This window comes from Salminus brasiliensis, chromosome 12, assembly GCF_030463535.1.
Source record: "Salminus brasiliensis chromosome 12, fSalBra1.hap2, whole genome shotgun sequence".
Taxonomy (NCBI): domain Eukaryota; kingdom Metazoa; phylum Chordata; class Actinopteri; order Characiformes; family Bryconidae; genus Salminus; species Salminus brasiliensis.
The window spans coordinates 37,568,425-37,594,056 of NC_132889.1; the positions used below are offsets into that span (position 1 = coordinate 37,568,425).

A 25,632-nucleotide genomic window follows, 5' to 3' on the forward strand; every position below is an offset into this window, starting at 1 on the left:
ATTTCTACTGTAGTAAAGTAAGTTTTTGGACTTTATTACTTGACACCTCTGGACACACACTGGCCATGTTGGTAATGGACTGCACATTACGACTACAGTGTGGTCAGTGTGGATACCTCACAGCAAGGATAAATCTGGTGTTGTCAATGGCGCCATCTATGGTGGATGGCCTGTTAGTCCATGCATTTCTAACAGGTGGGTCCACTGGGTGGGTTTGGATAGTAAATAAAATAGTGGCTAAATTGATGTTGTAGTCATGGCAACCGTCCCCTGGTTCCAGTCACCGCCACTGTTTCTCCACAGTGATCTACAGTTTCAGCCCAAAGCCCCACTCTCACTGCGCTCTTCTCACACACTGAGTAATACTGAAACCCCCTCAGTGGAATTCCCCTTTAACCCTCTAAGGCCTGTATGTGGGCACAGACTTCCGTTCCTCACCTCCAAACGACATATGTTTATGATTTATATTATATTCATATTTATGGCATTTAGCTGATGCTTTTATCCAGAGCGACTTACAGGGTTACTCATATTACAGAGGTGGGCCAATGTAGTGTTAGGAGTCTTGCCCAAGGACTCTTATTGATGTAGCACAGACCTGGAATCGAACCCTAGTCTCCCACAAGGTTGTGGTAGCTCACTGGCAAGTAGTGGTGTTATCTGCTGTGCTAAACCTCATAAGCTCATAAGCAAGCTCACAGTTCAAGAAGGTCAAGATAAAGAGTGCCATCTACACACACCTGGACCTTGAACCCTTGGAGTTTATGCCTGCATTAAAATTTGAATATCAGCTGCTTCGGCTCCTCCACTTTGCTTACGCAGCTTCACCTGAAACATAATTTTAGTTTGAGAGCAAGAAATAACCTGAATTTAAAAAAATTAATAAATAAATTAATAAAGATTGAGGATCGGTATGTGAGTGGTTATGGGATGGTTAGCCCAACTGGGTTCCTGCAAGTTTTGTCCATGGGTCCTATGTTGGTCCCACATATGGATGACCACCAGGGTCAGAGATGGGACCAGAAAAGGTTAAACAGGGGCCCCATATGGGTAATACACTGTACACTGAGGCGGGCCCATTTGAGAAGCCCAACTGGGTCCCAGTAACACAGTAAAGGCAAGTACTCTGTACAGTGAAATGTCCACACTAGTGAACTAGGGGCAGTGAGCACACACACACAGCCAACTCCAGCACCCGGGAAGCAGAGAGAGAGGGTGAAGGGCCTTGCTCAAGGGCCCAACAGTGGCAGCTTGCCGAGCCCGGGTATGGAACCCACAATCCTGTCATTCAACAGCCTGGAGCTCTAACCACTGCTGAGCTGCCGCTCCTCCCCTACAAAAGCACTGTGAGAAGAGTGAGCTAGAGAGTGAGCTAGAGTGAAGCCGTCCCGCAGGATGAAGATAAAGGCAGTTTCACTTTCTTTACTTTAATACATGCCTGTCTTTGATTGACAACCGTGTGGCCCAATCAGCGTGATGTGGTTTCCGTGGGCGGGGCCTAGAGTGATACAGTCTGTATTCGCAGCCCTGTTGATTTTATAATCTCCAGAGGCGCCGGAGGAGCGAGAGGAGGTAAGAGTGCACACACATCTCCTCAGCTTTCACTTCTGACCTTCCGCTTTCCTTCTTTTAGCCTTTTTAGAGGTTCAGTCTTCAGACTTTCATCAGAATCTGCTGTAAATGTAGTTCCTGCTGTTAGTGAGCTCAGTTTCTCTTAATCTGCAGCAAATATGATAGAAGCAAAGAGCTGCTGAATAAATAAAACTAGCTGATATATAATATTTATATTTATATATATATCAGCTAGTTTTATTTATTCAGCAGCTCTGTTAATTAGCCTACATTTATATATATATACATATTTGTGTGTGTGTGTGTTTTGCAACCCCTCCACCCTCTACTAGGAGGAGTAGGGGGTTTTCCTGGAGGACAGTAGTGTATTTTGGCCTAAGCAGTGCTTTCACTGACTAACCGACGCCTCCTGTACAGGATAACTAGGAGCCAGTGGGAGAGATTGCTCGTCATTTTGCCCAGAGGTGCTCCTGGTGCTCCTGCAGATCTGCCTTCTCTGCCTTCTCATGCTTTCAACAGTAAGTGAAGTGTTGTGTAGTACTGTGTATAATAGGACTAATGAAGTGGTGTGTAGTACTGTGTATAATAGGACTATGAAAAAGACTGTATTTGTGCACCTCTCTTCCTCATGATTCAGAAAGTTGGCACAAGCCAAAAGTATGTGTGTGTGTGGGAGGTGGGGGTGTTTATAAGGAACTCCATATACTGGACTTGTGGGACGATGTTGATATCCCACATTTGCCCAAATTAACTCTGCATAAATCCACCTGGACCAGGATTACAGTGATAAAATAATAAAAGAATATTTATGTAACAGTTATTTATACAAACCGGTGGCATTTTCACTTTCTGAAGATACGCCTCTTACTTATAACTGTGTGCTAGTCGTCCAGAAAGCTTCCACAGGCCAAAAAGAGGCACCTCTCCTCAGAAAGTTGATTCAGAAAGTTGGCAAAAAATACCAAAGGGGGGTTTTAAAAGGAAGTACCCATACGGGACTTGTGGGATGATGTCAATATCTAATAATAATATATTATATATAATAATTTCGCATATAAATTCCATGTAAATCCACCTGTATTAGCAGTAAAGTAAAATATCATCTTTATTGAACATTGAACATCATCTTAGTTTCGTTTTTTTGCTAATTGTGTCCACATATCAAATATTAAACTGTGCACCAAATTTGATTGATTTGATTTATCAACATTTATGTCAAATATTTAGGTTTTCTGACACTGGATCAGTTGGAATAGATAAACTGTTGCTGCACTTAACAATACTATGCACACAATTACTGTAGACTTCAATCAAATCCAATTTTACTGTAAATCCAATCAAACAGAGCTTCCGTGTTCTCTTTGTAATGAAAAAAAGTAAATGTCAGATATTTATAAAGGCATACTGTGACATATTGTGATGTGACGTATCATTATGACAATAAATATAGTCAGAATATTGATAAAATGCAGATATTTGGGTGCACTAGTCCAGCATCACCTGTACACACTTCAAATACTGGTCTAATGTAAACATCTGTCCAATGCAGATCATATTTATAACCTTTCAGACCTAATGTCTCAATCAAACAAGTGCTAGCACCGTTATTTAAACTTTTAAAGCTTTAAAGAATAAAGATCCTCAGCATTCGTTAAAGGTTTTACACCCAAGCATTTTCCTAGAACCAAGGATTACTTATTGATTGATTATTAATTGATTGCAATTGCAATTTCCATTTGTAGATTTACACAATAAAGGACAATTTAGATGTTAGTTCTGATTGGGTTAACCTCTTAGGCGACCAGATTCTGTGGAGTTCTGCAGGGTTCTATCTTAGGGCCTATTAAAACGGATGGAAATGACGACAGTATTGACGTGTGGGCTCGCATACAGAAGTTAAAGGGTTTAAAGGGTTAAGCAATCATCTTACGATACCCTATTGCTATGATATCTTCATGCATCCAATCATATTATCAAATTCTGTGACCTTTTGAAGGCCCTCTGAGGGTCAGACGGCTCCCACAAAACCTGGTGCAGGTGAAGTGAAAGCTTGGTGGTTTTTAAGTGAGGGCAACTGAACCACTGAGCTCTCCCTGACTCATGTGACTGCAGCGCGATGAGGAAGTGATACTGTGAAAAATAAAGGAAGGCAGACTGATGCAAACGAAACTGATCTAAAAAAGGGAAATTCAACACCTCTGTATAAATATCTGAGCTCATTTGCATATTTCCTAAACGTCTTGTCGGTGTAAAAGTTGCAGTGACCAGATCTGCTCCTCGTCTTCATGTAGATGCTGAAGCTGGCGGTGGGCTTGGCCTTGCTGGGCCTGGTGGCCGGCTCACTGTGTCCCGATCAGCAGGTTTGTGGGGACCAGCGTACATGTTGCCAGATCCGGTCATCTGGGGGATACGACTGCTGCCCATTCCATCAGGTCAGTTGACCACAGCGATGCTAATCTCTAAGCCAGGCCCCATGAAAATAATAATAATAATAATAATAATAATAAAGACATATTCTGAGGTCAATATTTGATTAGATATTAAATGTTGTGGAGCTGTTTACACTAATATTTACACTGTGCTGATTGGCTAGGCTCAGGAGATGGCAATAGTAATAGTAAAGCAGTGCTTTACTTTAAAGAAGAAGTTTAGTGAAGTCTCAAATCACCATAATTGATCACTGAACCCAAATGCAATCCATCAGCCATGACATATTTGATATCCAACGTGTGCTTCTTTAGTTTACAACAGGAGATGCTAGGCTAACGTTGCTAACAGACACTGGTCTTAAACTGTCACCAATTTCATCTCTGCAAAAACACCCCCGAACACCTCGGCCTGTCTCCGAAAGCTCCTCCAGATCTTCATTCATAAGTTTGGGAAATGGATGTGGTCTCGAGCACGGTGTGACGTACTTTAGCCTACTCACGCTAAAATGAACTCCACAGAGCCGAACGGTGTACGGAGTAACCGGAACTGCTTCCACTGCTCACTCCTCCGTGGACTGTGCTCAGGGTTTGAGGGTGGAATAGAGCTACAAAGTGGATGATAATAATAATTGGCTTTCAGTATTTAGCTGAAATGTTAAAATAAGGCCGTGCTGTTTTGATAGATTTGAGGTTCCATAAATGTAGTAGTGGAGAACCTATGAAAGGTCTAGAGAACCTTGACTTGATGTAAAGGTTCCTTACCAGTTTAAAGGTCTGCCACACTCATGCATCTCTACTCCTTTTTGCAACTTTTGCAAAAGTTGTTGGGCGTGTGCTTACAGAGGCGAAGTTTGGGCGACAGTGGACAGTCCAGTGTTCGTTAGCGACGTGTACTCCAAATCCAATTAATCCAATCAAACAGAGCTACCGTGTTCTGAGGTAGGTGTGGTGCAACAGAGAACACCACTACATTTATGGTATTTAGCAGAAGCTCTTATGCAGAGTGACTTATAAGGTTATTCATATTACATGGGTGGGTCAATGTAGTGTTAGCCACCCAGACCAGGAATCGAACCCCAGTCTCCATGTGGGAGACTGGGGTTCGATTCCTGGTCTGGGTGGCTATGCTGCGCTACACCAATAAGAGTCCTTGGGCAAGACTCCTAACACTACACTGACCCACCTCTGTAATACGAGTGACCTTATAAGTCGCTCTGGATAAGAACGTCAGCTAATTGCTGAAAATGTAAAGTAAATCTTCTCTTTGTAATGAAAAAAGTAAATACCTGATATTTCTGAAGGCATACTGTGACATATTGGGATGTGATGTATCATTATAACAATAATACAGTCCATAAATATAGCTATATAAAATAACAAATCAATAAATAAATAAATAAAATCGCACTCATCATGCATCTCTATTACTTTGGTTCCCCAGACGAGGGTTAAGCCTAATCCGGGCCTACACAGCACAGTTTCATACCCGGGCTCGGCAAGCTGCCACTGTTGGGCCCTTAAGCAAGGCCTTTCCCCCTCTCTCTGCTCCCCAATGCGACCCAGCAATAGCTGCCCACCACTCCGGGCATGTGTGCTCACTGTCCACTGTGTAGATGTAGGCCTGGAGCCCGTCTGTTGCTACACAGCTGACCCCTCACTTTCTACACTGTCTGTCCGGATACACTCATACCAGCACCAGATGAGCTGCAGTCTAAAACTACACACCTATAAAATAGTGTTTCTGATAAAATGGCCAGTGAGTTTAGGCACTGTTAAGTGTGTGTACCTGATAAGCAGTGCGCAGTAAAGGCGGTGTGTATCGTGCAGTTATACGCAGCGTATTGCAGTGCTGTAAAGGGGAGATTGCTTCAGGGTGTGAGTGAAGGCGGCGGACAGTCGCTCAGATAAGTGGTCATATAGATCAGATACTCCGTGATGACCTGTCCTTTCTGCATACACACACACACACACACACACATACACACACATACACACACAGGCCGATAAGACTTTACATGTCTTTGTTATTCAAACTGTAGGGAAAGTGGCTACCCAGGAAAGCTGTAGCAGAGCACACATGGCTGGTCCTGGTAACTGGCGTGTACCTGTCCCACTAATCGAGCTCTGAAGCACACTATATGTCCACAAGTTTGTGGACACCCCTTCTAATGAATGCATTCAGCTACTTTCAGTTGCACCCATTGCTGCTGAGACAGATGTGCACATGCACACAAACACACACACAGCTTCTCTAGTCCTTGTATAGAAGTACTGCCAATACAATAGGACTCTCTGGAGCAGATCATTGCTGTGCGGATTTGATTGCATTCAGCGAAGAGAGCGTTAACAAGGTCAAGATGTTGGATGATGATCACCACTCCACCTCATCCCGAACCCATCCCATCTAAAAGTACTGGATGGAGCACCGGGGGATGGGGGGTGTTTATACCCCTCTAGCCCACACCTGGCATTAGGTATGCCACTAGGTTGCTAATAGGTTCATGTTTACTAGAGAGTCCCAGACAAGCTGTGTGTGTGTGTGTGTGTGTGTGTGTGTGTGTTTGTGTGCATTTGCACATCTGTGTCAGCAATCAGTGCCACTTAAAGTAGCTGAATGTGTTTGTCAGAAGGGGTGTCCACAAACATTTGGACACTAGTGGAGCTAAAAAGAAAATGGATATGTAATTGTGTTTTTGTTAAATATTGATCAGAAGAAATTCATGACTAAATGACACCCCCCTGTCTCCCTGTCAGTCTTAGTTTCCATGGTTACCACATAAGCAAATATAATATACTATAATATATATTGAACGTTGGACAAATATGAATGTAAATAATAAATTATGTGTGTTTTTCTTGAGTTATTATAAAAAAAAACATTGTGAATGTTAAGTAATTTCATTGATTTTTATTATTTTATATTAATTTATTCATTTATTTGAGCAGGAAAGTTTAAAAGAGTAAGATGCTTACTAATGTGTGTGTGTGTGTGTGTGTGTGTGCGTGTGTGTGTTTGTGTGTGTGTGCGCAGGGAGAGTGTTGCGAGGACCACCTGCACTGCTGCCCTATGGGAATGTTGTGCCAAACAGCAGAATCCAAGTGTGTGAACTCTACCCACTCGCTGCGCTGGACTGAGAGGACGTCCTCACTGACTGGCCTCGCTAAAGTAAGAGCACAGCAGCACCCGGAGAGAGAGTTCCTGCAGCTCCACCACAATCCAGCTACTCCCAGCTCTTCTTCTTCCTCTACTCCGCTACTCTCACATCCTGCTACACCCACAGACCCACAGAAATGCAGAAATACAGTAGAAATACAGTCTAGTCGTATTCTTCATTAACAGAGCACAGTCTGTCAATCAATCTGTCAATCAACCTTTATTTTCACTCTGAGAAATACTGAGGATGACGCTCGTTTAGCTGAAATTGACAACAAACAGGGATTATTTATAATAATAAAAATATTAAGTTATATATATATATATATATATATATATATATATATACAAAAAAATAGAAGTGATTAAGTAAAGATTATTAATTATTCAGTATCTATTTAACAGGGATCCATAATTAATTAATTAGGGGCAGTGGAGGCTCAGCGGTTAGAGCTACGGGCTGTTGATGACAGGGTTGTGGGTTCGATACCCAAGCTGTACAATTGGCAAGCTGCCACAGTTGGGCCCTTGAGCAAGGCCCTTCACCCTCTCTCTTGGCTGCCCATAGCTCTGGGGGTGTGTATGTGTGTGTGTGTGTGTGTGTGTGTGTGTGTGTGTGTGTGTGTGTGTGTGTCTTAACTACCACGGATGGGTCAAACGCTGTACATAGAGCAATGACAGATACCTGCAACCTTTAAGTTCAAATAAGGAACTAACTGCAATAATAATGTTAATAATTATTATTATTATAAATTAATTAATTAATTATCCCTGTAAAATAGATACTGAATAATTCATAACTCATACTTAATCACTTGTATTTATTTATTTATTTTTCATTTTTATCATTTTATTTTTAACTTAATTTTTTTTTATTATAAATAATCCCTGTTTGTTTGTTTGATTGATAATTTATAATATAATATAAATTATTCTGTATAAGTTATGAATGATTCATCATGAATTAGTGCTTTTCAGGCATGGTTGTAGCAGTAAGGCCTGAGTGTGAACCCTCCCGCTTTAGTGTGCTTTAATCACCTCCTGTCTCTCTCTCGCAGTCATTCAGGATGATCAGCCCCTCAGTGGCCAATAAGGACAACATCATCTGCCCGGATAACTCATCCTGTCCCTCCGAATTCTCCTGCCTGAAGCTTACTGATCAATACGGCTGCTGTCCCGTCACACAGGTGAGTTAGATCATCCTAGATAAGAGATAAGATAAGATAAGATAATCCTTTATTAGTCCCACAGTGGGGAAATTCTCAAGTTAGCACAGAGGAAGAAGCTGGTGATGTTTGTGGTGACCAGAAAATGTATATCATTAAACATAACAACCAACATGAATGACTTGGTATCCACTATTAATTAAACAGTATTGCCTATAAATTATTCAGTATCCACAATTAATTATTCATGATCTACTATGAATTATTGAGTATCTACTATGAATTATTCAGTATCTATAAAGCTATAAAGTTTTCAGGATTCACTGTGAATTATTCTGTATAAATGTTGAAGTATCCTGTATAAGTTATGAAGTATACAGTATCCACTATGAATTATTTGGCATCCACTATGAAGTATTCTGTGTTTCCACAATGAATTATTTAGTATATACTATTATTACGTATCTAATATGAATAATTATGTATATTTTATGAAGTATTGTGTATAAGTATTTGGAATCCACTATGAATTATTTGGTGTCCTCCACGAATTAAGCAGTATCTACTATAAAGTATTTGGTATTCACTGTGAATAATTTGGTATAAGTTATTAATTATTCAGTATCAATGATGTATTATTAAGTATCATCTATGAATTATTCAGTATACATTCTGCCGTATTCTGTATCCACTATGAATTATTCAGTATCCACTATTAATTATTTGGTATCCACTATGATTTCCTCAGTATCCACTATGATTTCTTCAGTATCCACTATGAATTAAACAATATCTACTATAAAGTATTTGGTATTTACTGTGAATTATTCGGTTTAAGTTGTGAAATTTTCAGTATTGACCATTAATTATTAAGTATCTACTATGAATATTCAGTATAAGTTATTCATTATTCAGTATCAGTTATTAATTATTTTTAGTATCCACTATCATTTTATTCAGTTTCCACTATGAATTATTCAGTATAAGTTATGAATTATTCAGTATCTGCTAAAACAACTGGCTACAATGAAATATTCATGCTCTGCAGTGAGTTACAGTGTTATGAGAACTGCAGAGAGGAAGTGTGGACCCGAGTGTAGTTTGGTGTTGTCCTGATTTGACACGCTTGAGCAACCAGTGACCAAACTGTTCTGTGGAAACACTAAACTGCGACACCGCCTGACCTCAGTCTGTGTCCAGTTCCTGCTGTGCGGCAGCAGCTCTGCTGTAGTTCATTAAGCTCTGGATCTCCTCTCTTTTCAGGGCATCGTCTGCTCAGACGGAAAACACTGCTGTCCAAATGACCATGAGTGCAGTGTGGACAGCATCTCCTGTGCCAAGAAGAAAGGTATGGTAAACAGGAAGCGGTCTTCACCTGCTTGTTACAGATCTGCATCCTAAACATCAAACATGTAAATAAACATAGAAATATTCTTCCTGCAGTAAATATAGAATCTACAAACATTTATAAACATATGCTCCTTTTGGATCATTTTTTCCAACGTTAACCTCAAAAACTGGCTGGTGCGCCCCCTAGAGGTTAACATTTCAATTCTGCTGCACCTGTATCTCTGCCTCCATTGATGATCAAATAGTGAGGAGTTTTCCCTCTATTACGTAATGGTGAGTGGCCCCCTTCTGGATGTTGATGGCCCTCTGATTGACTCTGTTATGCCCCGCCCACTCTCAACTAAGCCCCGCCTCCACATACTGGTTATTGAACTCGAATTTTTCAAGAGACGGTGGATCTGCATAGTATTATGATATGTATTATGTATAATAAATGTTTGGTATCCACTATGAATTACTCTGTGTCCACTATGTGTTGTCCTACTGTCTTAATCTGGACCTTGACGTGGACTCGTTGTCTCTGTCTCTCTCTGTCATCAGCAACGTTCCAGGCAGTCATATGTCCTGACGGAGTATCTGAGTGCCCGGTACAGACCTCATGCTGTGAGACTGCGGATGGAGGATGGGGATGTTGCCCTATGCTCAGGGTACTGACCGGCCAACTTTTCCTCATAGTTGGTTTATTATACGTTATACTGCCCCCTCCAGGAATTAGGCAGAATATCCATTATTACTGAGGGAACACTCTAAATCAGGCGTGTCCAACTGCATTCCTTCCAGGCCGCAGCTCTGCAGAGCTTAAAGCAGAATTATGGATCAGTTTTAGCTTCAGGATCATGCCAATGCTCCACCAACTGGAACAGGGAGAACGGTGTCTCCGTCATTCCCACTCCGGGCCGGAACGCTGCTGCTACTACTGCACTATATGGAGCTTTGGGGGTGGAGCTGCGGGAGGAGAACCTCTCTCCAGAACTGCTGCTGTGTAACCCCAGTCATAACAAATGCTCCTGTATGGCTGTCCATGAGGGGGCGCTCTAAACATGATATGTATTTACTGCAGTGGAGTAAAAGTGAATTACACTCGCTGACTGTAGGGGGAGCCCAGGAGCAAAAAATTCCAATTCTTGCAAAATACAGTTATGAAATAACCATATTTTGGTAGAGGGGACATTCCTGAAGCCCCGTCTCCCTAATTCATCATCCTGTAAATTCCATCTCTCCTTGTTCACAAGTCTACTACAAGCCTTCGCGAGCCTCCACCACCCCGTCACATCCCTTTTAACACTGTCATCCATCATTACTAGCTCCACTTATCAGAGTAATTGATAAAGGTGTTAGATTAAAATGCACGTGTGTGTGTGTGTGTGTGTGTGTGTGTTGTCCACAGGCTGTGTGTTGTGAGGATAAAGTGCACTGCTGTCCTGAAAACAGTGTTTGTCATGTAAACAGCTCCAAGTGTGTGTCCTTCACCAAACAAGAGCTACCCATGTGGGCCAAGTTCCCTGCCCGCATGAGAGCCGCCTGGGAGGACCACAAACGTAGGGGTGCCATCCCACAATACACCAGTATCGTAAAGTCTTAATATGCCTCTCTGCTTTGATGTAACTCCTTTACAATTCCTTTATTCTCTCCCGTACGGGACTGTCCACCCTTACAGCTGTAGCCGTGACTCCGAAGCTGACCACTAAACAACCTGAAACCACTACAGCATTACAATACACCACCACCACCACTACTACCACTACCACCACCTCCACCACCACTACTACTACCACCCTAAGCTCTGCTGTTTCAAAGGGTAAGCAGAAATAAACACTACTCACCCATTTGTATATAAAGTCCACTGATCTCACATATACCCACCTATTCAGATGACTTTAGCCCCGCCCACTCACGCTGAAGTTGTAAGGAGTGTTTTAGCATGCACTGCTTTTAGAGCGAGGCACAGTAGAAGACAGCCAATCAGAGATTATTTGCATTTAACGGTCTGAAATGCACAATAACAGAAATACACTACATAGACAAAAGTATTGGGACGCTGCTTATTCATTGCATTCATTGCTGTGCTCTGGTTTCTGTGTTCAGGCTACAACGTGTCCTGTGACGGCAGTACGTCCTGTCCTGATGGAAATACCTGCTGTAAGGATGGTCAAGGAGGATGGGGATGCTGCCCACTGGCTCAGGTAAAGCCCCTTTCAGCAGGTGGATTATCAATATGGATGGGTGTCCATATCAGTATCGGTCGACACTTTTATACGTGAAGGGTCATAACACAGGGTTCCTTGGCAGGCGGTGTGCTGTGATGACTTCATCCACTGCTGTCCTCAAGGGAAAAAGTGTAACCTGACTGCTGGCTCGTGTGATGACCCCTCAGGGTCTGTTCCCTGGCTGACGAAGGAGCCCAGCCGACCAACCAGAGGAAAGAAGCTTCCAGAAATCAAAGGTCAGCATATAATCAGTATCACTGTTTAGTTTCAGTCCCACTGTTTCCACCCAGAAGGTTTTAGGACTCAGCCACGTCCTTCTGCTCCTCCTTAGGCTCTGATGTTCCCTGTAATGACACTGTGGGCTGTCCTGATGGACAAACGTGCTGTAAGGATGGTCAAGGAGATTGGGAATGCTGCCCACTGGCTCAGGTAAAGCCCCTTTCAGCAGGGTGCACACACAACCAGGCCTGCAGATCTTCAACGTTAGACTACAGGTGGATTATCAGTATGGATGAGTGTCCATATCAGTGCCGGCCGATAAAACTTCATATCCATATCAAACGTGTGTTTAAACCCACAAGTCTTTCACGTGATTCAATGATCTGTGCCAAAATAGTGTCATGTGATCTTAGGAAGGACAGAAGATCAGTCTGAACATTGTTTCTGGGTCCATTTGGCACTGAAACCTCTATGGAAGGATGTGCTGTCTTACACGTGAAGGGACATAACACAGAGTTCCTTTGCAGGCGGTGTGCTGTGATGACTTCATCCACTGCTGTCCTCACGGGAAAAAGTGTAACCTGACTGCTGGCTCATGTGATGACCCCTCAGGGTCTGTTCCCTGGCTGACGAAGGAGCCCAGTCGACCAATCAGAGGAAAGAAGCTTCCAGAAATCAAAGGTCAGCATATAATCAGTATCACTGTTTAGTCTCAGTCCCACTGTTTCCACCCAGAAGGTTTTAGGACTCAGCCATGTCCTTCTGCTCCTCCTTAGGCTCTGATGTTCCCTGTAATGACACTGTGGGCTGTCCTGATGGACATACGTGCTGTAAGGATGGTCAAGGAGATTGGAAATGCTGCCCACTGGCTCAGGTAAAGCCCCTTTCAGCAAGGTGCACACACAACCAGGCCTGCAGATCTTCAACGTTAGACTACAGGTGGATTATCAGTATGGATGGGTGTCAGAATCAATCTGATCCCCTCCTGTAACAGATCTGTCCTGAAATTTTTAATACTAATAGTAAGGAAAGAAGATCCGTCTTAACATAAGATTCAGAATCAGATTTATTGGCCAAGTATGTTCACACACACCAGGAATTCGTTTCTGGCTGTTAACGTCTCTCTAGTATTAACAATATACAGCTACTCTACATATAATGTACAGACAGTACACAATCTACAGAGAACAGTAGTGTACACAGTATACACAGACTATACCAGCACAAGTCTATACAGTGTGCTTTACAGTGTTATTCACAGAACAGCAGTATGCAGCTCTATACAGATTAAATATTGTGTTACACAGCAGTGTAGACATGTGTGAGATGAGTAATGGTGCAGTAATGCAGTAACTGTAGGATAAGAGTGATAATAATAGTGTATCAGTAAGATCTGTGGCCTGTAGCTGATGATGGGGATCAGCTGTTGAGGATGGTGATGGCATGAGGGTAAAAGCTGTTCCTATGTCTGACAGTCTTAGTGAACATATTCTGTAGCGTCTGCCAGTTGGGAGCAGCTGAAAAAGGTTGTGACCGTGACTGTAGTGTCATCTGCAAACTTGAGGAGTTTAACAGACGGGTCATTAGAGGTGCAGTCATTGGTGTAGAGAGAGAAGAGCAGTGGGTGTGCAGGACATGATGATGGACCCAACTGGACCTGCTGGACATAACACAGGGTTCCTTTGCAGGCGGTGTGCTGTGATGACTTCATCCACTGCTGTCCTCACGGGAAAAAGTGTAACCTGACTGCTGGCTCGTGTGATGACCCCTCAGGGTCTGTTCCCTGGCTGACGAAGGAGCCCAGTCGACCAATCAGAGGAAAGAAGCTTCCAGAAATCAAAGGTCAGCATATAATCAGTATCACTGTTTAGTCTCAGTCCCACTGTTTCCACCCAGGTTTTAGGACTCAGCTACGTCCTTCTGCTCCTCCTTAGGCTCTGATGTTCCCTGTAATGACACCGTGGGCTGTCCTGATGGACAAACGTGCTGTAAGGATGGTCAAGGAGATTGGGAATGCTGCCCACTGGCTCAGGTAAAGCCCCTTTCAGCAGGGTGCACACACAACCAGGCCTGCAGATCTTCATCGTTAGACTACAGGTGGATTATCAGTATGGATGAGTGTCCATATCAGTGCCGGCCGATAAAACTTCATATCCATATCAAACGTGTGTTTAAACCCACAAGTCTTTCACGTGATTCAATGATCTGTGCCAAAATAGTGTCATGTGATCTTAGGAAGGACAGAAGATCAGCCTGAACATTGTTTCTGGGTCCATTTGGCACTGAAACCTCTATGGAAGGATGTGCTGTCTTACACGTGAAGGGACATAACACAGGGTTCCTTTGCAGGCGGTGTGCTGTGATGACTTCATCCACTGCTGTCCTCACGGGAAAAAGTGTAACCTGACTGCTGGCTCGTGTGATGACCCCTCAGGGTCTGTTCCCTGGCTGACGAAGGAGCCCAGCCGACCAATCAGAGGAAAGAAGCTTCCAGAAATCAAAGGTCAGCATATAATCAGTATTACTTTTTAGTTTTAGTCTCACTGTTTCCACCCAGGTTTTAGGACTCAGCCACGTCCTTCTGCTCCTCCTTAGGCTCTGATGTTCCCTGTAATGACACCGTGGGCTGTCCTGATGGACATACGTGCTGTAAGGATGGTCAAGGAGATTGGAAATGCTGCCCACTTGCTCAGGTAAAGCCCCTTTCAGCAGTCCACTGAATACCTGCACCCAGGTGCTGTGAGGATTTGATTGCATTGATTGCATCCCCAACTCATCCTATTCAAACGTACTGGATGAAGCTCCACCATCCATCATTTCAGGTGCTGTGAGGATTTGATTGCATTGATTGCATCCCCAACTCATCCTATTCAAACGTACTGGATGGAGCTCCACCATCCATCATTTCAGAGAACACAGATCTTCCACTGCTCCACAGCTCAATGCTGGGGGGCTTTATACCCCTCTACTAGCCCACGCCTGGCATTAGGCAGCATGGAGCCAATAGGTTCATGTTTACTATCTACTCCAGAGAGTCCTATTCTATTGGCAGTACTTCTCTACAGTGTCCACTAACGCCAGGCGTGGGCTAGAAGAGTATAAAGCCCCCCAGCTTTGAGCTGTGGAGCTGTGGAATGGGGTGGAGTGGTGATCATCCAACATCCTGACCTCATTAACACTCTCGTTGCCGAATGCAATCAAAGCCTCACAGCAATGCTCTACTCAAAATCTAGTAGAAAGTCTTCTTCCCTGGACAGTAGAGACAGTTACTCCAACAAAAGCAGAATCAACTCTTTATTAATACCTTTTTTTTTCAGAAGAAGCAATGAATAAGCAGGTGTCCCAATACTTTTGTCCATACAGAGTAGTTGTAATATCGTGGATTATTTGTCGTATGGACGTATTGTCAAACACAGACGGAGGTCCTCTTCTTTGATAGGTGGTGGAGATAAGTTATATGGAGCTCCACAGCTCTCTGATGTGTGTGTGTGTGTGTGTGTGTGTGATCTGTGAACATCTGAACTGTGTTTACAGGCGGTGTGCTGCGAGGACCTGAAGCACTGCTGTCCTCATGGCAAAAAGTGTAACCTCTCTGCTCAGACGTGTGACGACCCCTCAGAGTCTGTACCCTGGCTGGAAAAGAAGCCCAGCCGGCCAATCAGAGGGCAGAAGCCTGAGAAAAAAGTGAAAGGACAAACCACAGCAGCGAACGTTAGCTGTGACTCCAGCCATTCCTGCCCCGCGTCCAGCACCTGCTGTAAGGATGGGGACGCAGGCTGGAGCTGCTGCCCCTTCCCACAGGTATGATAGATCTCTCTGGCCGTAAGCTGATGATCCCAGATAGTAAACCTGAACCTATTGCTACTATGCCACCTAATGCCAGGCGTGGGCTAGAGGGGTATACAGACCCCCAGCAGCATTGAGCTGTGGAGCAGTGGAGGAACTGTGTTCTCTGGAATGATGGATGGTGGAGCTTCATCCAGTACGTTTGAATAGGATGAGTTGGGGTGGGGATCATCCAACAACCTGACCTCTGTAATGCTCTTGTTGCCGAATGCAATCAAATCCTCACAGCAATTCTTCTCCAAAATCTAGTAGAAAGTCTTCTTTCCTGGACAGTAGAGACAGTTACTCCAACAAAAGCAGGATCAAATATTTTTAGTACCCTTGATTTCAAAAGAGCAGTGAATGAGCAGGTGTCCCAATACTTTTGTCAATTTAGTGTGGTTTTCTACTTTTCACTGTAATTCAGCCCACTCCTCCTGCAGGGTGTGTTCTGTGAGGATCATATCCACTGCTGCCCTCATGACGCCACCTGTAACTTCAGAACACTCACCTGCGACAAATACGCCACCTCTGTCCCAATGGCAGTGCCAGTTAAAGCCTCTGGCCCCCCAGCACAGGGGGAGAATGTGAACGTGGAGAAGAAGCCGAAGCAGAATAAAGGAAACGGCCCTGTGAAGTGTGATGAACGCCATACCTGCCCGGAGCACACCACCTGCTGCTTCATCGCCAAAGCCAAGAAGTGGGGATGTTGCCCTCTGCCTAATGTGAGTGTATTGTAGCTCCGCCTCCTCAGTGTATACCACAATACCTACATTTAGAGCGTTATTAATATTCACCCTAATGAGAGACTGTAGCTCCGCCTCCTCAGTGTATATCACAATACCTACATTTAGAGCGTTATTAATATTCACCCTAATGAGAGACTGTAGCTCCGCCTCCTCAGTGTATATCACAATACCTACATTTAGAGCGTGTTATTAATGTTCACCCTAATGAGAGACTGTAGCTCCGCCTCCTCAGTGTATATCACAATACCTACATTTAGAGCGTGTTATTAATGTTCACCCTAATGAGAGACTGTAGCTCCGCCTCCTCAGTGTATATCACAATACCTACATTTAGAGTGTGTTATTAATATTCACCCTAATGACAGACTGTAGCTCCGCCTCCTCAGTGTATATCACAATACCTACATTTAGAGCGTTATTAATATTCACCCTAATGAGAGACTGTAGCTCCGCCTCCTCAGTGTATATCACAATACCTACATTTAGAGCGTTATTAATATTCACTCTAATGAGAGACTGTAGCTCCGCCTCCTCAGTGTATATCACAATACCTACATTTAGAGCGTGTTATTAATGTTCACCCTAATGAGAGACTGTAGCTCCGCCTCCTCAGTATAACTGAATTGTGATGTGACTGTTGTTGATGTCTCGCTCCAGGCTGTGTGCTGTCAGGATGGGGAACACTGCTGTCCAGCTCAGTATAAGTGTGATCAGACTCAGACATCTTGCATTAGGGGTGACGTGGTCATTCCCTGGTACAATAAACTGGCAGCCCAGAGCAGCCCTGACCACAGCATTGACCACAGTGCTGTCAGATGTGACAGGCAGACAAGTTGCCCCATCAGTGCCACCTGCTGTGAGCTCAGCAATGGAAAATGGGGCTGTTGCCCGATCCCTGAGGTAAGTGCATGGGTGTATGTCCATGTCTGTACACCGGTTTAGTCTTCTGTATACTGACACTATCCTATAGTATATGTCCAAATGTTTGTGGACACCCCTTCTAATGAAGGCATTCAGCTACTTTTAGTTTCACTCATTGCTGACAGTCAGCTAGAAGCACTGCCAACAGAATAGGACTCTCTGGAGCAGATAGTAAACCTGAACCTATTGGCACCATGCCACGTAATGCCAGGCATGGGCTAGTAGAGGGGTATAAAGCCCCCCAGCAGCATTGAGCTGTGAAGCATTGGAGGAACTGTGTTCTCTGGAATGATGGATGGTGGAGCTCCATCCAGTACTTTTGAATAGGATGAGTTAAAGGAGTTGGGGATCATCATCATCCAACATCCTGACCTCACTAATGCTCTTGTCTTGAATGCAATCAAATCCTCACAGCCAGTCTTCTCTGAAATCTAGTAGAAAGTCTTCTTCCCTGGACAGTAGAGACAGTTACTCCAACAAAAGCAGGAGAACCTCTTTTTAATAGCCTTGATTTCAGAAGAAACAATGAATGAGCAGGTGTCCAAATACTTTTGTCCGTTTAGTGTATTAAAAATATACAGAAAATCCACATCAAATGTACGGTTAATCATTTCTCTCCATGCTTCATCAACAGTCCTGAGCTGAATGTGATACTTTCCCACCACAGTTTGTCTCTCGATGTTCCTCCTCAGGCCACCTGCTGCGCAGACCGAGAGCACTGCTGTCCTAAGGGCTACACATGTGATGTGAACTTACGGTCATGTGTAAAGTCCATCGTACTGCAAGTGGAGACCGTTCCCCTAACATACATCAGACACCTGCAAATCCAGTGCGGAGGGGGAACTAGCTGCAGTGACACTGAGACCTGCTGTAAAACCTCCGAGACCACCTGGGGCTGCTGCCCGTCTCCAGAGGTAAAAGCACAGGTCACCTGAGGGTACACTTACAACACTTAGGCAGTCCCCAAATCTCGCCAATCAGCCCAGACATGTTCAGTGTCTGAAGCTAGCTTCTTTAGTTTTGCACTGAAGATATGAGGCTAATGTAGCTAAGCAATAAAAACGTATGTACACCAATTAGCATGGTGCTAACTGCAGGCTCTACTCAGACTATGAGAAGATCACTGCAGACACTGTAGGACTCAGAGTGTTATCTAGAACTCTATCAACTGAAGTACAGTATTAGCACGGTATCAACAATAGCAGCAACATTTTGCAGCCTGAATGTTGTGCGTACTTCAGTGTTCCGTGTTCTAGATAACGGCGAGTCATACAGTGTCAGAAACCACATAAGTAAGTCTGTTGGAGGAGAGTGTGTGATGATGTAGGCCTGCGGTATCGGCATCGACACCGGCACTTACACACACACAGTACCGGTGTCGGCAATAGAGAGCGCCGAGACCACGAAGCTTACTGACACGCAAACTTTTACATTAGAACGTTCTTTTTTATGGTTCTGAAATGTGAATTTTACAGCAGTTAAAAGCTGTTTAGTAAAGCTTTTCCTGGTTACGCTTCCCTACCTGCACATGTTTCGGCCATTTAAAATTGTTATAGCTCTGAAGTTTGTCAGATGTGCCGTTTTATTTAGGATCAGATATAAAAACGTACAACCTATAAAAACTGGAACTCTATAAATATCAGGACTTATAGCCGCCTATCCAGTATTGAAGTCAGAGTCGGTATCGGTACTCTGTATCAATAGATGCTTGAAAATCTGATATCGGTACAACCCTAGTTAGCACCACGCTAATCAGAGAGGAATACACTTCCTTGTCATGGCGTGAGCTTTACTTGTTAGCTACATTTGCCTCATAGCTCCAGTGCAAAACACTTCACACCAACTACATGAGTCAGTATCGGTACTCTGTATCAATAGACACTTGAAAATCGTATCGGTATTGGAAAGGAAAAGTGGTATCGGTACCACCCTAGTTAGCACCAAGCCTTTATGGGACCCCAATACCACCTCGTCAGCACCAGACGCTTCATCATTTCATAGGGAGAGAGATATTGCGCAATACGCTTACGCAAAGGCGCCCGGGCGGCGAATATCTGCATTTGCCCAGCAGTGGCAGCTGCAACTATGATAATATATTCATATAAAAATCACTTCTTGTGTAACATCATTTTCTTTTACTACTTAATGTTATTTTAAAAATATATATTTATTATCATGATGTTTTGGTGCTCTTGGGGGCTCCCCTGGTGACGTTGGGGCCCTAGGCAGCCGTAGCGTAATTCGAGTAGGCCTTGGGCCGGCTCTGCACTGGCCAAACTATCCCTTTTATGTGGAATCCAAAAAGAGCAGGCCGGTTTCAGTGCTAGTCTGCGTTTTCCATGTCCTACGACTTTCCGTTTATGAGCACATGCTAATGCTAGCGCATGCAAACCACCTTCCAGACACTGCCTTTTATCGGCTCACTATGAATTATCTCTGGCTATTCTTTACACGGGAAATGGTCCATTGCTTTCTTTAGCACAAACGTAGATAATCAGGGCTGGCCGCGCTTATATTGCCTCTAGTGCGTGAGATTCAAATGGAAGTCAAATGTGAAGCATCCCTCATCCCTGTATTACACACTCTGTTTGCTCTTGTGTGAATTACAAAGCTGCTGTAGTAGTGAGCTAAATTAGTGTGTATACACTGTTTTACTATCTTTCATGGGACTAAATAGCCTCACAGTGATAGGAACCTGGGGCTGGTTGACGTGAGGTCAAAATCCAGTGTATGTATTATAGAACTGATAACAACACCTGAAAAGTCATATACATAACGTCACAGTCAAAGGTGTGAAACGTATAGCCATTCATTCCTCAGGTAGAGGTGAGTGGAGATACGAGGTTTTAAAAGACTTCTATAGAAGCTGAAGTATCAACTGAAGCTTTTTACTCCAGTAAAAGTGTAAAAGTACTGGTTTCAGAACGACTTCAAGTAGAAAAGTAAAAGTAATGGAAGGAAAACAAAGGCTGAAAGCTTAGGCCGCACCACAGGGGTCTATAGTGCACTACCCCCCCTCCCCCCTCCCCAAAACCCCATTTCTCTAAAAGTCATAATGAGGAGAATGATCTATTAAAATGTTGATGTTAAAAATGTTGGGCTGCACTAGGCTCCTGTTTCAGCTGCAGATCTGCCCATTGAAAATGAAGCATTTCAGTAATATCAGCTCTATTAAAGGAGCGTCTCTGTGCTCTACTGAGCATTAACATGAGCTTCATGGAGGAAAATATGAGGAGTCGTTGTCTAGAAGTTCTGTAAAGCTGCAGAAAGTCAGACTTCAGAGGCGTGTGATCAATAAGCTTTATTGGAATGTAAATGTGGGGCTCAGTCGGGACGTTTCACTGCAGCTCTCTTGAGTCTCTGCCACGGACACAGTCTTCATACTAGACTACAGACGTCTGCTGTGAGCTCGCTGGAGAGGGACGGGACGTGTGCAGGTGTGATGGTCTCTTATAAACCAATAAGGAGTCAGAATGGAGTCTGTTTATACTTCTCATCCAATCAGGATCAGACTCACAGTTTCAGGATGGAGAGATTTATCTGGAGAGGGTTTTTATTGATGACGAGCCGGAATGAAAACAAAGGGAAATGAAATAGGAGGAACGAGGCTGTTTTTAAAATGTAAGGAGGAGAAAGTTCAGATAATTGGGTGAAAATGGAAGAAGTGGAAGTAATAAAGAATTACTGCAGTAAACAAAGCAACATTTCTACTGTAGTAAAGTAAGTTTTTGGACTTTATTACTTACCACTTGACACTCTGGTAGTGTGGGTAGCGGCAGCTTTACAGGTTAAAAACCTATTAAGTTTCAATGGAAGTCTTGAAATGAGGGGTGTTCAGGTCCATTTCTGGCGTTTCTGTGTATCTTGGTAACAGAAAACACAGGAGCTCCACTGACTGAAAACAGCCTAGGCAGATGTCAACAGTCAGATGTTCGTTGGCAGTACCCCCACTGACACGGTGCGCGATTGACGCTACAATAGGGCCCGAGTCTGTTAGCAGCAGAGTCCTATAAGTGCTGCAAGTTGCGAGTTCCGGCCTCCATGAGCTTCAGTTCATGAGTCCTGGGCGCCCATGACCCTGTCTCTGGCTCACCAGTTGCCTTTCCTTGTAGCACTTTTGGTAGGTACTGACCACTGCATACCAAGAACACCCCACAAGACCTGATGCCTGATGTTCTGGAGATCCAGTCTGACTCTTCTAGAACATCACAGTCTGGTTCTCAGAACACCCTTATCACCTCCAAGAACTGACCGTTCACTCGCTGCCTAATACGTAGATCCACCCCTTTAGACAGGAGCCACTGGAAGCAGATTGTCAGTGTTCTTCAATTAACCTGGTTTTAATGTTATGGCTGATTAGTGTTTATATAGTGTACTGTTATACTCACTCTCCCACAAATTCCCTCCCTCTCTCTCTCCCTCCTGTGTCCAGGCTGTGTGCTGCAGTGACATGAAACACTGCTGTCCGGCCGGATACACCTGTGAAGTGGACGGCTCCTGCACTCAAGAGTCAGGCCTCAGCTGGGACAACTGGAAGGTGTTCTTCTCCAGGAAGAAGCGAGCGCACTTCATATAGATGCACCTCATATAGATGCAGCCGAGCTCTTCCCACTGATTTATTAATCACACATGATTACACACACACAGCCTACACTGCGCATCACGAGTCCGGGACGCTCGGCTTTCTCCTGAAATTTGACCTCTTGACCTTATTTTCCAAACTATCAAACTATAGACCTCATACATCATTCAGGCATTCAGCGTCAGGCTCATATAGGAGCTGAATTTCAATGCATGTAGTCCTGCATTAAACCCCCCCCCCCCCGCCCCCCACCCCCCCAAAGTTTCTGGATCCTCTGAATTATGAGGCCTGCATATGAACGTTGCTACTTGCTAAGCTAGCACTGCTGCACTCCGAACTGCACTTGCTAGTGTGTTTAGGGCAGTAGAGAACAGCATGGTGTTTAATTACATTTTAAAGTTTAATTAAGCTTTAATTAACTTAGCCTGTTGTTAGCACTGATGTAGCTATAATGCTAACATTTTGTGCATACTTGTTAACGATCTCATAAATCAGAGGATTCAGGCACATTTGGGACAACAGTTTATCAAAATATATCAAATCATATCAGATTTAGAGCTGTTTTGTTTACCATTTTACAGTTTATTAAAATTCCATTCATTTCTATTCGAGGGAAAAACCCAGCTTAGACCCAGAGTCCCTAATGTTGGAACAGCTGTGACAGCAGAGCTGTCTTTTCGCCCTGATAGGATGAAATGATAGGATGACCTTTGACATTATTCTTTTACCTGTGCTCACTTTAAAAAGCTGAGTGTCCTCAAACTTATGATGGACAGTGTAAGGCCACAGGGAATATCTTATACATGCTCAATGTTTCATAAATCATATATAAAATCAAGATTATTGAAGAATCAAGAAAATTATTGTTGATTGTTTACAGAGGAAGTAAGAACTTACGATGTCCTAAAACCACTGTGCTGTATTAAAGGACATTTTCCATTTTTACTACCATGTGTAGTTGCAAGGTGCCTTCATACATCTTCTACATTAAACTAGGTGGACAGGAATGACCATATTCTCATATTTAATGCCTTATATGTCGATTTTGGGAGAAAATTAAAATTGCTCATATATATATATATATATATACACACAAATGTTTGTGGACACCCCTTCTAATGAATGTCTAGTCCCTGTAGAGAAGTACTGCCAGTAGAATAGGACTCTCTAGAGCTCTCAGATAGCAAACATGAACCTATTGGCTCCATGCTGCCTGATAATGCCAGGCGTGGGCTAGTAGAGGGGTATAAAGCCCCCCAGCAGCATAGATCTGTGGAGCAGTGAAAGAACTGTGTTCTCTGGAATGATGGATGGTGGAGCTCCATCCAGTACTTTTGGGATTTGGAGTTGTGGACTGGTAATCATCCAACATCCTGACCTCACTAACACACAGCAATGCTCCTCCAAAATCTGGTAGAAGGCCTTCTTCCCTGGAGAAACTCTTTTTATACCACAATGACTGAGCAGGTGTCCCAATACTTTTGTCCAAATAATGTATATTGTTGCTATACTTGGCCTCACTTCTTATGCAGTGCAGGTAATCCATTTCCACATCATTAACTGCATATAGTAATATTAAAAAAACATATGATGTATTCCTGATACATATTCAGCGTAGTGACACAGTTTTATTGACTAGTATCTTCATTTTTATGCTTGTTGCGTCAAAAACAGGTTATTTGGAATCATAATATGCCTTATTAAAGACAGTAAATGTCATTTAATGGTTGAACATTTGCTACTTTCCAGTGGAGCTAGCTCTGCATGAGCTGATAGGGTGATGAAACACAGGTGTGCGTCATGGAGAACTTGGTTATCGTGATGTAGCTGGTTAGCTTAGCTGATTTTCCCACATGAGGCAAACAGCCCGGCCTCTTCCGACTTCTTTTGATGTCTTATTCATTATATTACACTGTATGATTGTGTTATTGATCAGAACTGTGATTGATGAGAAACTTGAACACCTGGTGCTTCCTAAAATAAAACCACAATCCACCTTCAAGGCCTCACTCTGAAGTTCATGAAGTGGACAATTTCCAGGCAATGCTAACGTGTTGTTTTTATTATATTTCAGCCAAAAAATGATAATATGTATCATCTCTAACCTCATATTTGGTGTCGGAGGTCTGCTAATTTCGTGTTAGCACTGGAACTACAAGGCTAATGTAGGCTGATGTAGCTAATGTAAGTGATGGAGGCTCATACCCCACCAATTAGCACTCCCCTCAGACTGTTCAAAATTATTCATCCTAAAAAAAGTGACCGGCACAATTGTGAAGGCTTCTACCCGGCCTGGCCAGCTCGAGATGGTTAGGATGGATGACCATCTTAGCTCTTGACCTGTATATGGTGACCAAGATTGGTCAGACTGGTTGACTGGGTTGATCAAGCTGGTCACACTGGTTGGCCAGCACAGTCTCGACGGTTCTGGGGGTCAACCAGCTTGGTCACACTAGCTGATTAGCTAATGCTGGTAGACCAGCTAAATCTTCACACACTAAGCTGGTCAACCAGTTTGGCAGGGATATCCTGACCTCCTGAAACCACCTGTTACACAGGGCCTATTTCCTATACAGGGATACTCCCCCCTTGATATTACACAAGGGGTCCTATTACATAATCCCTGCCTGTGTTTGTTCGAGACTGCCTTCAGAAAGTCCCTCCTGTCTCGGTTACTATTCACCCAGTACAAAGGTTCACCTGCGCCTCAGGTGTGACGTTTAAGATAAAGAAAGAAAGGCAAACAGAGGAGATGCCAAACACGCCCCGTGACCCAGCTCCAGTTCTGCAGTCCTCCTGCTCCACACAGGGCCGTGTTTTCCTGCATCTCAGTGGTTAACCGTGGCTAAGGACCCCCTTGTGCCCCCACAACAGATCCACAACACCTCTGAAGGTGTCCTCAGGTATCTGGACACCTTCAGATGTAAGCAGCAGATTCTTCAAGTCCCAGTAAGTTGTGAGGTGGGCGGAGCCTCCATGAGCTTCAATCAATGGGCGCCCTTGACCCTGTCGCCAGTTTAATGGTGGTCCTTCCTGGGAACACTTTTGGTAGATACTGACCACTGCGTACTGGGAACACCACCCCACAAGACCTGATGCCTGATGTTCTGGAGATGTTCTGACCCAGTCTGACTCGTCTAGAACCTCACAGTTTGGTTCTTGTCGAAGTGTCTCAGATTCTTCCACCACCTTCAAGAACTCGCTGATATGTACTTTACAACCCAGAAACAAGACAATAAAGGATGCTGTATAAAACGACAGTACTACACTTTTGTAAATTATATTTATTATTTGTTTATTATTGACTGAATAAGCTCATAAAGAGGGCCGGCTCTGTCCTGGGGTGCTTCTTAGACCCAGTGCAGGTGGTGGGAGACAGGAGGATGACAGCCAAGCTGGCATCCATGCTGGAGAACAGCTCCCACCCCATGCTTGAGACTCTGGCAGCACTGGGCAGC

The 25,632-nt window shown here is 43.7% G+C and overlaps 2 protein-coding genes across 4 annotated transcripts in view; both read left to right on the top strand.

Annotated features, from left to right (window-relative positions):
- The window catches only part of rpl27 (ribosomal protein L27), a 404,812-nt gene that overhangs the window by 41,710 nt on the left and 337,470 nt on the right, over nucleotides 1-25,632 (top strand). The window lies entirely within an intron of this gene.
- grna (granulin a) lies at nucleotides 1,551-24,176 on the top strand. Of its 3 annotated transcripts, XM_072693625.1 has the most exons (23): nucleotides 1,551-1,572; nucleotides 1,990-2,090; nucleotides 3,864-4,004; nucleotides 7,033-7,167; nucleotides 8,214-8,342; nucleotides 9,585-9,669; nucleotides 10,212-10,318; nucleotides 11,059-11,209; nucleotides 11,329-11,469; nucleotides 11,757-11,854; nucleotides 11,961-12,114; nucleotides 12,210-12,307; nucleotides 12,625-12,778; nucleotides 12,874-12,971; nucleotides 13,786-13,939; nucleotides 14,032-14,129; nucleotides 14,447-14,600; nucleotides 14,693-14,790; nucleotides 15,632-15,898; nucleotides 16,366-16,647; nucleotides 17,329-17,571; nucleotides 18,285-18,506; nucleotides 22,025-24,176. In XM_072693625.1, the coding sequence occupies exons 2-23, from the start codon at nucleotides 2,079-2,081 to the stop codon at nucleotides 22,166-22,168; spliced, it is 3,165 nt and encodes a 1,054-aa protein (XP_072549726.1). In that variant the 5' UTR covers nucleotides 1,551-1,572; nucleotides 1,990-2,078; the 3' UTR covers nucleotides 22,169-24,176. The 3 variants fall into 3 exon arrangements, with proteins under 3 accessions (XP_072549726.1, XP_072549727.1, XP_072549728.1); XM_072693626.1 differs by lacking the exons at nucleotides 14,447-14,600; nucleotides 14,693-14,790; XM_072693627.1 differs by lacking the exons at nucleotides 13,786-13,939; nucleotides 14,032-14,129; nucleotides 14,447-14,600; nucleotides 14,693-14,790.